Source organism: Coregonus lavaretus (assembly GCF_964263955.1).
Source record: "Coregonus lavaretus genome assembly, chromosome: 1".
Taxonomy (NCBI): domain Eukaryota; kingdom Metazoa; phylum Chordata; class Actinopteri; order Salmoniformes; family Salmonidae; genus Coregonus; species Coregonus lavaretus.
The window spans coordinates 71,330,694-71,343,900 of record NC_139988.1 but is presented as its reverse complement, the minus strand read 5'-3'; the positions used below and the strand labels follow the sequence as shown (position 1 = coordinate 71,343,900).

At 42.2% G+C, this 13,207-nt stretch overlaps 1 protein-coding gene across 1 annotated transcript in view; it reads left to right on the top strand.

Moving 5' to 3' along the window:
* LOC311128125 (nucleolar transcription factor 1-like) overlaps positions 1 to 13,207 on the top strand; it is a 28,781-nt gene that overhangs the window by 4,548 nt on the left and 11,026 nt on the right. The window contains exons 5-10 of the mRNA XM_084160101.1: positions 2,888 to 2,952; positions 3,050 to 3,173; positions 4,280 to 4,399; positions 5,547 to 5,668; positions 11,401 to 11,548; positions 11,774 to 11,815. Coding sequence (XP_084016227.1) covers positions 2,888 to 2,952; positions 3,050 to 3,173; positions 4,280 to 4,399; positions 5,547 to 5,668; positions 11,401 to 11,548; positions 11,774 to 11,815 — 621 coding nt within the window. The remainder of the gene's footprint in view (positions 1 to 2,887; positions 2,953 to 3,049; positions 3,174 to 4,279; positions 4,400 to 5,546; positions 5,669 to 11,400; positions 11,549 to 11,773; positions 11,816 to 13,207) is intronic.

Here is a 13,207-nt window from a genome sequence, read left to right as displayed (position 1 = left end):
GGTAATCCTCATGGGCACTCCCATTCTTTGATGTTATTACCCTTTACCCCTGTCAGTATATCCTGTCCATCAATTATTCTAAGATCAACATCAGTAATCTCCTTTGACATAACGGAATGGAGACTCCGTGGCACCAAACCCCTTATCTAGTAACTCTAACCTGGTCCCCACGATACTATGACATGACATCATTACAATCCACATTTTATTTATTTATTTTGTGGCAAGTAAAATTACTTAACCCCCAACAGTTCATATAAAATACAATATTTCCAATCAGTAATATATATCTGACTAGAGCCTAAACTATGCTAGATAACTTGAGAATTCACCACTTTCTACCTTCTATACCTGAATCCAACCTGATTCTCCATATATTTAATCAACAAAGGTATAAATTCTCAGTCATCTATCTTATGCGATATCAAACCTCTATAGACTCAGTCTGAGTAAAAGATAAACACATAATTAACTACTATATATTCATGCTAACAATTTATGTAGTCAAAACCTTACTTTTATTTATATATATATATATATATATATATATATATATATATATATACACACACACACACACAGTGGGGAGAACAAGTATTTGATACACTGCCGATTTTGCAGGTTTTCCTACTTACAAAGCATGTAGAGGTCTGTAATTTTTATCATAGGTACACTTCAACTGTGAGAGACGGAATCTAAAACAAAAATCCAGAAAATCACATTGTATGATTTTTAAGTAATTAATTTGCATTTTATTGCATGACATAAGTATTTGATCACCTACCAACCAGTAAGAATTCCGGCTCTCACAGACGAGTTAGTTTTTCTTTAAGAAGCCCTCCTGTTCTCCACTCATTACCTGTATTAACTTCACCTGTTTGAACTCGTTACCTGAATAAAAGACACCTGTCCACACACTCAATCAAACAGACTCCAACCTCTCCACAATGGCCAAGACCAGAGAGCTGTGTAAGGACATCAGGGATAAAATTGTAGACCTGCACAAGGCTGGGATGGGCTACAGGACAATAGGCAAGCAGCTTGGTGAGAAGGCAACAACTGTTGGCGCAATTATTAGAAAATTGAAGAAGTTCAAGATGACGGTCAATCACCCTCGGTCTGGGGCTCCATGCAAGATCTCACCTCGTGGGGCATCAATGATCATGAGGAAGGTGAGGGATCAGCCCAGAACTACACGGCAGGACCTGGTCAATGACCTGTAGAGAGCTGGGACCACAGTCTCAAAGAAAACCATTAGTAACACACTATGCCGTCATGGATTAAAATCCTGCAGCGCACGCAAGGTCCCCCTGCTCAAGCCAGCGCATGTCCAGGCCCGTTTGAAGTTTGCCAATGACCATCTGGATGATCCAGAGGAGGAATGGGAGAAGGTCATGTGGTCTGATGAGACCGAAATATAGCTATTTGGTCTAAACTCCACTCGCCAATGTGATTTTCTGGATTTTTGTTTTAGATTCCGTCTCTCACAGTTGAAGTGTACCTATGATAAAAAATTACAGACCTCCACATGCTTTGTAAGTAGGAAAACCTGCAAAATCAGCAGTGTATCAAATACTTGTTCTCCCCACTGTGTGTGTGTGTGTGTGTGTATGTATATATATATATATATATATATATATATATATATATATATATATATATATATATATATATTCACACACACACACACACACACACAGTGGGGAGAACAAGTGTATATATATATACCGGTCTACTAAGCTGGCCATTCATTACTGCTATTAGTACATGCAATATTAGTAATTAAATACTTAAATTAAAATCCCCATCCTGATCTGTATTAAAATTGAGTTCCTATTTTTTGTTTTGGTGCTATGATTCAATATGTTTCGCTGCATTGGCTCCATCTCCTGGCCGTGTTGAGTATTTACAAGGCTCTCTTCTGTTTATGACGATTTATTACGTCAAAGGTCCGTAACCTATTCCTCTCTTTTATAATGTACTTTTACATTAAGGGAATAAACACCCTCTCTCTTTATGACGTATCTAACATCAAGGGTTACCTGAGCCCATTCATTTTATAATGTACTGTTTTACATTAATGGAATCATCCACTCTCTTTATGATGTACTATTACATCATAGATGCCCTGCGCCTACTCTATTGTCCTCTCTTGCCTTCACTCAATACTGTAAACACACCTTATTCTGAATCATATCACCATGTCATTGTCTAATTTGATATTCTCCTTAAATCCCTTCTACACAACTCAATACCACTCATCGTCCCCCTTTAAAAATATTGAATTTCAAATATCCGTTACAGCTAAGCCTTACCACAGATGAGCAGAATTTGACATAATCAAAAAAATGAAAGTCCGCTTACCTGTTAGTTTGGCTGTGAACTGCATCCTGTTCGTTTAGACGCCAATCTGTTATGATGAGTTTCTAGTATATCAAGTAATCTAGGATGTAAGAATATACTTAGACACTTTTGATGGGGAGTTCATATTAGATATTTAATATGGTAACATGGTTAACTATAACAGAAGGACAGAGCTTTGCCTCTACCATCTCCCTAACTCCAGAACAAAGATCCACTCTCTCTATATATACACTCTGTTACAAGTCTCTCCACGAACATCTGGTCATCCTCATGGGCACTCCCATTCTTGGATGTTATTACCCTTTACCACTGTCAGTATATCCTGTCCATCAATTATTCTAAGATCAACATCAGTAATCTCCTTTGACATAACGGAATGTAGACTCCGTGGCACCAAACCCCTTATCTAGTAACTCTAACCTGATCCCCACGATACTATGACATGACATCATTACACTAAGATACCTTAGAGTGAACTACACGCTTGACTGACTGGTTGTTTATTCCTATTTCTGATTTATAGGCAATATACATTGCGAAATTCCAGAAAGAGAAGGAACTGTATGAGAAAAGCATGAGGAGGTTGAGGTAAAAATGTATTGAGCTGTCTCTTGCTTTCTGGATTTCATAGATACATCATGTTTGTTGACTTTCTAAAGTCTCACCTGAACCAATGCTCCTCCAGGAAAGAGTACACTGGGGTGAAGAAGGTACGGAGAGACTGTTTAAAGAACATAAAAGGGCCCCTCACACCCCACGGGCTGTGGTACCGCCACGAGAGGAGGAAATTCCTTCTAGCCAACCCAGATGTGAGTGTCATAGCTGTCAGCCAATTTAATGTCATCTGTTCAAGGCTTATGTTTTTGTTGAAATATCCTACAAGGCTAGCTAGTGGAGGGGTGGGAAATGTTATACTGAAAGGGCCGGTGTGGCTTCAGAGTTCAGCAACCTGCTTCTACTAATCAACTTATAATACTTTTTAATCAAGCCTTTAATTAGTTGAATCACCTACACTACTGGTCAAAAGTTTTTGAACACCTACTCATTCAAGGGTTTTTCTTTATTTAGACTATTTTCTACATTGTAGAATAATAGTGAAGACATCAAAACAATGAAATAACACATATGGAATCATGTAGTAACCAAAAAAGTGTTAAACAAATCAAAATATATGTTATATTTGAGATTCTTCAAATAACCATCCTTTGCCTTGATGACAGCTTTGCATACTCTTGGCATTCTCTCAACCAGCTTCACCTGGAATGCTTTTCCAACAGTCTTGAAGGAGTTCCCACATGCTGAGCACTTGTTGGCTGCTTTTCCTTCACTCTGCGGTCCAACTCATCCCAAACCATCTCAATTTGGTTGAGGTCAGGGGATTGTGGAGGCCAGGTCATCTGATGCAGCACTCCATCACTCTCCTTCTTGGTAAAATAGCCCTTACATAGCCTGGAGGTGTGTTGGGTCAACAAATGACAGTCCCACTAAGCCCAAACCAGATGGAATGGTGTATCACTGCAGAATGCTGTGGTAGCCATGCTGGTTAAGTGTGCCTTGAATTCTAAATAAATCACAGACAGTGTCACCAGCAAAGCACCCCCACACCATAACACCTCCTCCTCCATGCTTTACGGTGGGAACTACACGTGGAGATCATCCATTCACCCACACCCGTCTCACAAAGAATGAGTAGGTGTTCTAAAACTTTTGACCGGTAGTGTATGTTATTGCATGTTCTTTATATAGAGGAATTACTTATTATCCTGACCACCCACTGACTGTTCCAATACACAATTCATTTAATGTAACCATTATTTATACAGGTTAGTCTTACTGATAAATCTACATTGCATAAGAAACAGATTAACTGCAGAAAGATCTAGCAGGTGACATAGCACCATGTCTCTCTCCCCAGGCCAGAGGAGACTGTATCAGGCAGAGTATTGAGCAGAAAAAGCGCTGGTCCGAGCTGCCCGACAAGGAGAAACTCAAGTGGATCAAGCGCTCTCTTGAGCAGCAGACACAGTATGAGGAGGTGGGTGTTTTGCTGGTGTCTTTATCGCCTAGAATACCTAACTGGTCAAAATCGACTGTAAGGAGTCGACATGTATACACTACGGCTAGGCAGAGTCTTATCCAGAGCAGTTGGGAATCTGTTTATTTCAGTCACTGATTTGTACTCTCATTTCTGGACTATGCTCAGTCTGTCAGAGCTATACTGAACAAAAATGTTAATGCAACAATTTCAAAGATTTTACTGAGTTACAGTTCATATAAGGAAATCAGTAAATTGAAATACATTTGTTAGGCCCTAATCTATAGATTTCACATGACTGGGCAGGGGCACAGCCATGGGTGGGCCTGGGAGGGCATAGCCAACCAATTTGGGAGCCAGGCCCACCCACTGGGGAGCCAGGCCCAGCCAATCAGAATGAGTTTCTCCCCACAAAAGGACTTTATTACAGACAAAAGTACTCCTCAGTCATTGTCCCCAGCACAAGGTGCACCTGTGTAATGGTCATGCTGTTTAATCAGATTCTTGATATACCTCACCTGTCAGGTGGATGGATTATCTTGGCAAAGGAGAAATGCTCACTAACTGGGATGTAAACAAATTTGTGCACAATTTGAGAAAAAATATGCTTTTTGTACATACAGAACATTTCTGGGATCTTTTTATTTCAGCTCATGAAACATGGGTTCAACACTTTACATCAGGGTTCTTTAATTCCGGTCCTGGAGGGCCGAAACACCTCTGTTTTTCATCCTCTCCTTCTAATCAGGGGCTAATTCAGACCTGGGACACCAGGTGAGTGCAATTAACTACCAGGTAGAAATAAAAAACAGAAGTGTTTCGGCCCTCCAGGACCGGAATTGAAGAACCCTGCTTTACATGTTGCGTTATATTGTTGTTCAGTATGTGTTCACTTCACTATCACAACGTTCCACAACACATTTATGGTTTAGGTTGTTGTTTTTGCATCACATGAATCACAGATTATGGTCCTCTGTAGCTCAGCTGGTAGAGCACGGCGCTTGAAACGCCAAGGTAGTAGGTTCGATCCCCGGGACCACCATACACAAAAAATGTATGCGCTCATGACTGTAAGTCGCTTTGGATAAAAGCGTCTGCTAAATGGCATATTTATGAATCACTGAACCATGAACAACTCATGTTGCAGGAGGAGATGGAGGAGCACCCAGAGAGTAAGGGCAGTCGGAAGGCCAAGCATAAGCCGCTTCTGCGCAAGAGTGAGAGACTGTTGAAGGACTTGGCAGACGGCAAGCCTGACAAACCCCCATGGTAAGTCACTGGGCCTACCTTTACCATAAAGGCCTACCTTTTGCCAAAGTGGTAACCATTGCATGAGTAAACAGATAGTCGAACACACTAAATATGCTCCCAATAATTTAGTGGGTAAACAACATTTCTGCACATAGTACCTTCTTCAGGCTTGAACGTTGGTTAACCCATACAATTATTGGGAGTATATTTATTTATGTATACTATTCCGTTAGTCAGCACCTCTCCAACATTATTGTGTGTGTACCCACTCATTTACATTTTACATTTTAGTCATTTAGCAGACGCTCTTATCCAGAGTGACTTACAGTTAGTGAGTGCATACATTATTTTATTTTTCATACTGGCCCCCCTTGGGAATCAAACCCACAACCCTGGCGTTGCAAACGCCATGCTCTACCAACTGAGCTACATCCCTGCCGACCATTCCCTCCCCTACCCTGGACGACGCTGGGCCAATTGTGTGCCGCCCCATGGGTCTCCTGGTCGCGGCCGCCTACGACAGAGCCTGGATTCGAACCAGGATCTCTAGTGGCACAGCTAGTACTGCGATGCAGTGCCTTAGACCACTGCGCCACTCGTGCCTTTTACAGAACTATTGCATGAGTGCCGATTCATTTTCCCATATAGGTCAAAGTTGATTACGTTTTCAATATACAGTGTATTCAGACCCCTTGACTTTTTTACACATTTTGTTACGTTACAGCCTTATTCTAAAAATTATTAAACAATTATTATTAGAATTTTTCCCCCTCATCAATCTACACACAATACCCCCCCCCCCATAATGACAAAGCGAAAACAGGTTTTTAGAAATGTTTGCAATTTATAAAAAATTTAAAAAAGAAATATCTTATTTACTTACAGTTGAAGTTGGAAGTTTACATACACTTACAGTGAGGGAAAAAAGTATTTGATCCCTTGCTGATTTTGTACGTTTGCCCACTGACAAAGACATGATCAGTCTATCATTTTAATGGTAGGTTTATTTGAACAGTGAGAGACAGAATAACAACAACAAAATCCAGAAAAATGCATGTCAAAAATGTTATAAATTGATTTGCATTTTAATGAGGGAAATAAGTATTTGACCCCTCTGCAAAACATGACTTAGTACTTGGTGGCAAAACCCTTGTTGGCAATCACAGAGGTCAGACGTTTCTTGTAGTTGGCCACCAGGTTTGCACACATCTCAGGAGGGATTTTGTCCCACTCCTCTTTGCAGATCTTCTCCAAGTCATTAAGGTTTCGAGGCTGACGTTTGGCAACTCAAACCTTCAGCTCCCTCCACAGATTTTCTATGGGATTAAGGTCTGGAGACTGGCTAGGCCACTCCAGGACCTTAATGTGCTTCTTCTTGAGCCACTCCTTTGTTGCCTTGGCCGTGTGTTTTGGGTCATTGTCATGCTGGAATACCCATCCACGACCCATTTTCAATGCCCTAGCTGAGGGAAGGAGGTTCTCACCCAAGATTTGACGGTACATGGCCCCGTCCATCGTCCCTTTGATGTGGTGAAGTTGTCCTGTCCCCTTAGCAGAAAAAAACCACCAAAGCATAATGTTTCCACCTCCATGTTTGACGGTGGGGATGGTGTTCTTGGGGTCATAGGCAGCATTCCTCCTCCTCCAAACACGGTGAGTTGAGTTGATGCCAAAGAGCTCCATTTTGGTCTCATCTGACCACAACACTTTCACCCAGTTCTCCTCTGAATCATTCAGATGTTCATTGGCAAACTTCAGACGGGCCTGTATATGTGCTTTCTTGAGCAGGAGGAGCTTGCGGGCGCTGCAGGATTTCAGTCCTTCACGGCGTAGTGTGTTACCAATTGTTTTCTTGGTGACTATGGTCCCAGCTGCCTTGAGATCATTCACAAGATCCTCCCGTGTAGTTCTGGGCTGATTCCTCACCGTTCTCATGATCATTGCAACTCCACGAGGTGAGATCTTGCATGGAGCCCCAGGCCGAGGGAGATTGATAGTTATTTTGTGTTTCTTCTATTTGCGAATAATCGCACCAACTGTTGTCACCTTCTCACCAAGCTGCTTGGCGATGGTCTTGTAGCCCATTCCAGCCTTGTGTAGGTCTACAATCTTGTTCGTGACATCCTTGGAGAGCTCTTTGGTCTTGGCCATGGTGGAGAGTTTGGAATCTGATTGATTGATTGCTTCTGTGGACAGGTGTCTTTTTATACAGGTAACAAACTGAGATTAGGAGCACTCCCTTTAAGAGTGTGCTCCTAATCTCAGCTTGTTACCTGTATAAAAGACACCTGGGAGCCAGAAATCTTTCTGATTGAGAGGGGGTCAAATACTTATTTCCCTCACTGTAGGTTGGAGTCAATAAAACTCATTTTTCAACCACTCCACACATTTCTTGTTAACAAACTATCGTTTTGGCAAGTCGGTTAGGACATCTACTTTGTGCATGACACAAGTAGTTTTTCCAACAATTGTTTACAGACAGATTATTTCACTTATAATTTACTGTATCATAATTCCAGTGGGTCAGACGTTTACATACACTGAGTTGACTGTGCCTTTAAACAGCTTGGAAAATTCCAGAAAATGATGTCATGGCTTTAGAAGCTTCTGATAGGCTAATTGACATAATTTGAGTCAATTGGAGGTGTACCTGTGGATGTATTTCAAGGCCTACCTTAAAATCCAGTGCCTTTTTGCTTGACATCATGGGAAAATCAAAAGAAATCAGCCAAGACCTCAGAAAATAATTGTAGACCTCCACCTCTGGTTCATCCTTGGGAGCAATTTCCAAACGCCTGAACGTACAACGTTCATCTGTACAAACAATAGTATGCAAGTATAAACACCATGGGACCACGCAGCCGTCATACCGCTCAGGAAGGAGACGCGTTCTGTCTCCTAGAGATGAACGTACTTTGGTGCGAAAAGTGCAAATCAATCCCAGAACAACAGCAAAGGACCTTGTGAAGATGCTGGAGGAAACAGGTACAAAAGTATCTATATCCACAGTAAAACGAGTCCTATATCGACATAACCTGAAAGGCCGCTCAGCAAGGAAGAAGCCACTGTTCCAAAACCGCCATAAAAAAGACAGACTACGGTTTGCAACTGCACATGGGGACAAAGATTATACTTTTTGGAGAAATGTCCTCTGGTCTGATGAAACAAAAATATAACTGTTTGGCCATAATGACCATCGTTATGTTTGGAGGAAAAAGATGGGCCTTGCAAGCCGAAGAACACCATCCCAACCGTGAAGCACGGGGGTAGCAGCATTATTCTGTGGGGGTGCTTTGCTGCAGGAGGGACTGGTGCACATCACAAAATAGATGGCATCATAGCAACAACTCAAGACATCAGTCAGGAAGTTAAAGCTTGGTCGCAAACAGGTCTTCCAAATGGACAATGACCCCAAGCATACTTCCAAAGTTGTGGCAAAATGGCTTAAGGACAATAAAGTCAAGGTATTGGAGTGGCCATCACAAAGCCCTGACCTCAATCCTATAGAAAATGTGTGGGCAGAACTGAAAAAGTGAGGCCTCATGGCTTGGTTTAGCTCTGACATGCACTGTCAACTGTGGGACCTTATATAGACAGGTGTGCCTTTCCAAATCATGTCCAATCAATTGAATTTACCACAGGTGGACTTCAACCAAGTTGTAGAAACATCCCAAGGATGATCAATGGAAACAGGATGCACCTGAGCTCAATTGAGAGTCTCATAGCAAAAGGACTGAATACTTACAGTTGAAGTCGGAAGTTTACATACACCTTAGCCAAATACATTTAAACTCAGTTTATCACAATTCCTGACATTTAATCCTAGTAAGAAATCCATGTCTTATGTCAGTTAGGATCACCACTTTATTTTAAGAATGTGAAATGTCAGAATAATAGTAGAGAGACTGATTTATTTCAGCTTTTATTTCTTTCATTATATTCCCAGTGGGTCAGAAGTTTACATACACTCAATTAGTATTTGGTAGCATTGCCTTTACATTGTTTAACTTGGGTCAAATGTTTCAGGTAGCCTTCCACAAGCTTCCCACAATAAGTTGGGTGAATTTTGGCCCATTCCTCCTGACAGAGCTGGTGTAACTGAGTCAGGTTTGTAGGTCTGTCACACCCTGGCCTTGAGAGGCCTGTTGTCTTTAGTTGGTTTGGTCAGGGCGTGAGAATCTATGCTGGAAATTCTATGTTTGTGATCTAGGTAGTGTATTTCTATGTTGGGCCGGGTGTGATTCCCAATCAGAGACAGCTGTCGCTCGTTGTCTCTGATTGGGGATCATACTTAAGTAGCCTGTTTGCCTACCTTAATTGTGGGATCTTGTTCCGTGTTAGGCTTGCATGTGTTTAGCTTGAGGACTTCACGTTACGTTGTTTCTTGTTTTGTTTAATGTTTATTTTGTTTAATAAACATGTTCAAATACCACGCTGCACCTTGGTCTGACCCGTCTCTCAACGATCGTGACAAGGTCGAAGGAATTGTCCGCAGAGCTCCGAAACAGGATTGTGTCGAGGCACAGATCTGGGGAAGGGTACCAAAAAATGTCTCTAGCATTGAAGGTCACCAAGAACACAGTGGCCTCCATCATTCTTAAATGGAAGAAGTTTGGAACCACCAAGACTCTTCCTAGACCAGGCTGCCCGGCCAAACTGAGCAATTGGGGAGAAGGGCCTTGGTCAGGGAGGTGACCAAGAACTCGATGTTCACTCTGACAGAGCTCTAGAGTTCCTCTCTGGAGATGGGAGAACCTTCTAGAAGGACAACCATCTCTGCAGCACTCCACCAATCAGGCCTTTATGGTAGATTGGCCAGACGGAGGCCACTCCTCAGCAAAAGGCACATGACAGCCCGCTTGGAGTTTGGCAAAAGGCATCTAAAGGACTCTGACCATGAGAAACAAGATTCTCTGGTCTGATGAAACCAAGATTGAACTCTTTGGCCTGAATGCCAAGCGTCACGTCTGGAGGAAACCTGGCACCATCCCTACGGTGAAGCATGGTGGTGGCAGCAGCATGCTGTGGGGATGTTTTTCAGCGTTAGGGACTGGGAGACTAGTCAGGATCAAGGGAAAGATGAACGGAGCAAAGTACAGAGAGATCCTTGATGAAAACCTGCTCCAGAGCGCTCAGAACCTCAGACTGGGGCGAAGGTTCACCCTAAGCACACAGCCAAGACAACGCAGGAGTGGTTTCGGGACAAGTCTCTAAATGTCCTTGAGTGGCCCAGTAAGAGCCCGGACTTGAACCCGATCTAACATCTCTGGAGAGACCTGAAAATGGCTGTGCAGCGATGCTGCCCATCCAACCTGACAGAGCTTGAGAGGATCTGCCGAGAAGAATGGGAGAAACTCCCCAAATACAGGTGTGCCAAGCTTGTAGCGTCATACCCAATAAGGCTCAAGGCTGTAATCGCTGCCAAAGGTGCTTCAACAAAGTACTGAGTAAAGCTTCCGAATACTTATGTAAATGTGATATTTCAGATTTGTATTTTTTATAAATTTGCAAAAATATCTAAATCTGTTTTTGCTTTGTCATTATGGGGTAGTGTGTGTAGATTGATGAGGGGGGATTAAAAAAAAAAAATCAATTTTAGAATAAGGCTGTAATTTAACAAAATCAGGAAGAAGTCAAGGGGTCTTAATACTTTCCGAATGCACTGTAAATGGACATGTCATATTTACGGTGATGGATTTTGTGATCATAACTGCTTTTAGGGTTGAGTTGACCATGTGTTTGTGTTTTAGGAACGGTTACAACCTTTTCTGTAAGGAGCAGAAAGCCATCATACAGGGAGAGGGAGTCCCTAACACCCAGTATATGGTAATTTGCTCCCAGCGCTGGAAAACAATGACAAAGAGTAAAAAGGAAGCCTACCAAAGACGCTGTGACAAGGTTAATTGGAGAACATGCATGCTCATTTTTATAAATGTAGAGAAGTTCAGTAAAAGTTACACACACTCAAATACACTATTCTTCATCTGTTAAACTCGTTTTGGTATTTATTTTCATGTTTGGGGGCAAGTCCGTTGAGAAGCTGCTCTTTTAATGTCTTGTTGTGTAGACAGACACATGAATGGTCTGACCTCCAATTCAACTTTTTCTGTGTTCATTTTTCAGTTGAAGAAAGAATACGAGGTCAACATGAACCGATTTTTGTGTGTAAGTTTTCTCTTTATTTCAAAAACTGTCTGCTTGTGTGACCACATTATTTACAGAAACATTTGTAATGGCTGATTAGCATGTTAGATGAACACTTAAGCTGAGGATACACTTTTGAGGCAATATTTCCGAGAAATGTTGCTGGTAACAGAGTGGGGTATGAGACACTGGCGCAATAATGAGCAATGAGCAATATGGACATGAATAATAAATATATTATTATATTTCATATGAAGTATATATGAACTTCAAACTGATTTTCCCCATTTATTTACTCACCACCTATAGCTTGTTGTTGCCTTTTGACTGACATACAGTGGGGAGAACAAGTATTTGATACACTGCCGATTTTGCAGGTTTTCCTACTTACAAAGCATGTAGAGGTCTGTAATTTTTATCATAGGTACACTTCAACTGTGAGAGACGGAATCTAAAACAAAAATCCAGAAAATCACATTGTATGATTTTTAAGTAATTAATTTGCATTTTATTGCATGACATAAGTATTTGATACATCAGAAAAGCAGAACTTAATATTTGGTACAGAAACCTTTGTTTGCAATTACAGAGATCATATGTTTCCTGTAGGTCTTGACCAGGTTTGCACACACTGCAACAGGGATTTTGGTCCACTCCTCCATACAGACCTTCTCCAGATCCTTCAGGTTTCGGGGCTGTCGCTGGGCAATACGGACTTTCAGCTCCCTCCAAAGATTTTCTATTGGGTTCAGGTCTGGAGACTGGCTAGGCCACTCCAGGACCTTGAGATGCTTCTTACGGAGCCACTCATTAGTTGCCCTGGCTGTGTGTTTCGGGTCGTTGTCATGCTGGAAGACCCAGCCACGACCCATCTTCAATGCTCTTACTGAGGGAAGGAGGTTGTTGGCCAAGATCTGGCGATACATGGCCCCATCCATCCTCCCCTCAATACGGTACAGTCGTCCTGTCCCCTTTGCAGAAAAGCATCCCCAAAGAATGATGTTTCCACCTCCATGCTTCACGGTTGGGATGGTGTTCTTGGGGTTGTACTCATCCTTCTTCTTCTTTCAAACACGGCGAGTGGAGTTTAGACCAAAAAGCTATATTTTTGTCTCATCAGACCACATGACCTTCTCCCATTCCTCCTCTGGATCATCCAGATGGTCATTGGCAAACTTCAGACGGGCCTGGACATGCGCTGGCTTGAGCAGGGGGACCTTGCGTGCGCTGCAGGATTTTAATCCATGACGGCGTAGTGTGTTACTAATGGTTTTCTTTGAGACTGTGGTCCCAGCTCTCTTCAGGTCATTGACCAGGTCCTGCCGTGTAGTTCTGGGCTGATCCCTCACCTTCCTCATGATCATTGATGCCCCACGAGGTGAGATCTTGCATGGAGCCCCAGACCGAGGGTGA